Source organism: Monodon monoceros, unplaced genomic scaffold, assembly GCF_005190385.1.
Source record: "Monodon monoceros isolate NGI ecotype Baffin Bay Population unplaced genomic scaffold, NGI_Narwhal_1 Super_Scaffold_18, whole genome shotgun sequence".
NCBI classification, from domain to species: Eukaryota; Metazoa; Chordata; class Mammalia; order Artiodactyla; family Monodontidae; genus Monodon; species Monodon monoceros.
Genome location: NW_021703774.1, coordinates 149,632,573 through 149,636,282, shown reverse-complemented (window position 1 = coordinate 149,636,282; position 3,710 = coordinate 149,632,573). Strand labels below are relative to the sequence as shown.

The 3,710-nt window shown below is 54.4% G+C and overlaps 1 protein-coding gene across 2 annotated transcripts in view; it reads left to right on the top strand.

Annotated features, from left to right (window-relative positions):
• Positions 1-2,743: 2,743 nt before the first annotated feature.
• Positions 2,744-3,710, top strand: part of MACF1 (microtubule actin crosslinking factor 1) — a 342,346-nt gene continuing 341,379 nt past the window's right edge. The window contains exon 1 of one of the 2 annotated variants that reach the window (XM_029231113.1): positions 2,744-3,008. In XM_029231113.1, coding sequence (XP_029086946.1) covers positions 2,789-3,008 — 220 coding nt within the window. In that variant the 5' untranslated portion in view covers positions 2,744-2,788. The remainder of the gene's footprint in view (positions 3,009-3,710) is intronic. The other variant, XM_029231100.1, reaches the window with a different exon arrangement.

Here is a 3,710-nt window from a genome sequence, read left to right as displayed (position 1 = left end):
GGCGGCGGCCGGGGCGCGGTGCCTGATCTCGCGGGGCGGCCGCGCCCGAGCCCGGGTAGCGGGCCGCAGCGGGAGGGCGGGTTGACCGGCACAGGCATCGCGGCCGTCCGGGCCTCGCACCTGCAGTCCCGGCGGCGGGCAGCGCCGAGCGCGCGGACCCGGGGTTTCCCTCGGCGGGCGCTGCCCGGACCAAAGGGAGGCGTGTTCTCCGGGAAAATGGGACACCGAGCCCTCCCGGGCCGGGCGAGAGACCTGTGGGGGCGGTCAGGGGCGGGCGGGGAAGGTGGCTTCACTGTTCCAGGTCTCGGCAGCTGGCCCAGGCGCCTGCTGGGTCCCTGGTCGCGCGTCCGCATGGCGCAGCCCCGCTCTTTGTCAGCCGCGCGCAGCGGGCACGCGGACCCACCCGCGTCGCCCCTGGCTCCTGGCGCGCCCCTCCCCTACCGTGGGGAATGGGACTAGGGGCGAGAGGGAGGGAGGCCCGCCACCGGAGAGCTCCAGGTGAGGTGCCCGTCGCCGGCCTGGCCTGCGACCTCCGGAACGGGTTGGGGGCGTGGGCACGCGCTCCAGTAAATCGGGAATTGATGGAGTGGCTCAGGTGACCGAGGGGTGGGGCGGCAGCCCCGAGGTCGAACAGGTGTTTGTGAGGGTCCGGAGACTGACCCGGGTCGAGCCGAGGAGGGACGGGTTCACAGGCAGGAGGCCTTGGCTGAGCGGGCCTTTGTAGTAAAATGGGCGTCTCGGGGAGGGAGCAGGTGGTCTGAGAGGAGAGGCGTTTTCCTGCCCCGGGCTGAGGGTAGGGGTGGAATCCCGGGCTGAATTTCCCTGCGATGGGGGCATTCATTCATGCACCTGACTAGGCTATACGATGTGGGAGGCAGGCACCAGAAGGTAATGGGGGTTACATGCTAGGATAAAAGGCGAAGCTGTGCCAGGACCTGGGTCCTTTCCTTTCTGCCTTCTGGGGCTGGATTCCTTCTTGATCTTGCACGGGAAGAAGGCCCAAATGCTGCTGGCACAGGAGGTGCCCTGGCAGTGCTGTTCTGCCTGCTGGAGGCTGCTTAGAAGCCTTCTGCACCGTTGGATGTTTCTTTTGTTATCTCTCTTCACTCTGTGCCTATGGTAGGGATATGCCAGTGACCCAGGAGTTGTTTCTGACCCTTGCTGCCTCCAGGCTGATTCCCAGAATCCAGGAGGGGCTGTGCCCAGAGACCCATGGTGTCCGGCCATTTAGGCCACCTCCCTGTCTCCACACAGCCCTGTGTGCAGGTATTCCCCATAAGGGAAAGGCGATAGTCTCCTGCCCTCCCTGGACCCTGGAGCCAAAGTGAGAGTTGGTTACTTGGGCTGGATTTGGGGCTTGCAGGGAGGCTGGTAGCTGCGGGCATGCGCCATCGGGGGGCTGTGATGAGGGTGTTGGGGTGGTGGGCCATGTGCAGCAGACGTGGTTCCGGGCAGTGAGCTTGGCCTGGCCGAGGGAAGGCCGCCCAGTCTGGCTGGTGGAGCCCAGCTGGCCCCAGAGTGGTTGTATTTCCACTCAGATCCCTCCATTGGCTAAACTGACCAGAAAAATGGACTTTCTGTACCACCTTGCCCACCCCCACGCTATGCCACTTACTTCCACAACAGCCCCTGGAATAGAATAGGCAAATGAACATTTTACCTAATGCCTGTTTTGTGCCACGCATGGCACCAGCCAGTGTTTTACATTTGCATTTTGCTGTGTTCTTAAAACGTCAACTTAGAAGTTGAAATATTACCCCATTTTGCAGATGGGGAAACTGAATCTCCGAGAAGTGAAATGACTTGCCCCAGATCACACCAATTTTTAGTGGCCAAACTGGAAGCTATACCCAGGTCTGTCTTACTTCAAGTTTAGTGCTTTTTCTAATCTCTGTCTTTTGCCAGAGACAGTACAGGAGAAATCAAGAATTTCTGCCTATTCTAACTCATGCTTTATTGCATGCCTACCACTGAGATTGTGCTTTAGCTTTTTGAAAATACTTCCCATCTGTTGCCCATTTTATCCTTATAACATTCCCAGGAGGTAAGTAGAACAGGAATGTAATAATAGATGCTGTTTGTTGAGTGCTTATTGGACACCGGGCTCTGTTAAGCATTTTACCTGCATGATCTCATATATTCCTTGCAAACAACCCTGTGAGGTAGGTGCTATTACATTCCCATTTTATAGATGAGGATGCTGAGACTCAAAGAGGTTAAATGGCTTCCCCAGGGTCACACAGCTAGTAAATGCTGGGGTAGAATTTGAATCCATATCTATCTGTAAGACTTGAAAGCTTAATCCTCCACAAGTACTAAGTAACAAAAATAGTGGTTACTAATAGCTAACTTTTTTGGTGGGGGTGGGGAGGCTCGCGGCATGTGGGATCTTAGTTCCCCGACCAGGGATCGAACCCATGCCCCCTGCAGTGGAAGCGTGGAGTCTTAACCACTGGACTGCCAGGGAAGTCCCTAATAGGAGCTAACTTTTACGTAGTGTTTTAAGATTTACAGGCACCTTCACATATATTACTTAACGTGATTTCCCCCAAACCCCATGAGTTAGTTTTGTCATGTAGTATAATTATCCCCATTTTCCAGATAAGGAAACTGAGGTTCAGAGAGGTAAAGAAATCAAGTCAGTGGCAGAACCAGGACTAGAACCTCCGCTTCCCAAGTACCAGCGTTCCTTCTGTGACCCCTTCGGTTTGTTCACATGCACTCCTCTCCCCTACAGATCACTTCTCCCTGGGCCCTAGGCCCTTCTGCTGCAGCCCCTGCCTGGGCCATGTCTTCCTCAGATGAAGAAACGCTCAGTGAGCGGTCATGCCGGAGTGAGCGGTCATGTCGGAGCGAGCGGTCTTACAGGAGTGAGCGGTCAGGGAGCCTGTCTCCCTGTCCCCCAGGGGACACCTTACCCTGGAACCTGCCACTGCATGAACAGAAAAAGCGGAAAAGCCAGGACTCGGTGCTGGATCCTGCGGAGCGTGCTGTGGTCAGAGTCGCTGGTAAGGAGACCCTGAGGGAGCTGGAGACCAAGGGTGTGCTGGATGGGGGTGAGGGTGTGGAGGGGCCCTCCCCGGGCTCTCTGACAGCTGGAGTCCAATTTGGTATTATTACTGCTGGAAAGATGATGAAAAGACATTAAAGAAAAATTTGAAAGAGGAAAGTCTGCCACTTCTAATGCCTGTGTGCTAAAGCCAGCCCCGTTTTCCTTTTTTTATCTTCTTCCCTGTCTTTGTCCACATGCAGTTATATTTTCCGTGTAGTCGCCTTCATGGCTCATGTACCATTCTGGATCTGACTTTTTTCACTTAACAACTCCTACATCGAAGATTTTCCATGTTACATCTTAGGCTTTACAGTTACCATTTTTAAAGGCTGTGTAATATTTCATGATTTAAAAAATCCTACTCATTTTTCACTTTTTTTTTTTTTTTTTTGCCACAATGGACAATGCTGCAGCGAACATCTTTATGAATAACAATACTTGACTTCCACTGAGTTATTTCCTGGGAATAAAGTCCTTGGAGAAGGCAGTTTCACGCACATTGCCTTCTGAAAATGTGGTCCATGTTTGCCCTCTCTGCAGGGCAAGGGCTGGGGCTGCTGCCCCTTTGCCAAGCAGCAGAGCAGTGCAGTGCAGTGGTCACAAGCCCAGGCTTTGGAGTCAGAGAGGGGAGGTGCTGGATTTTTGGAGTCAGAGAGGG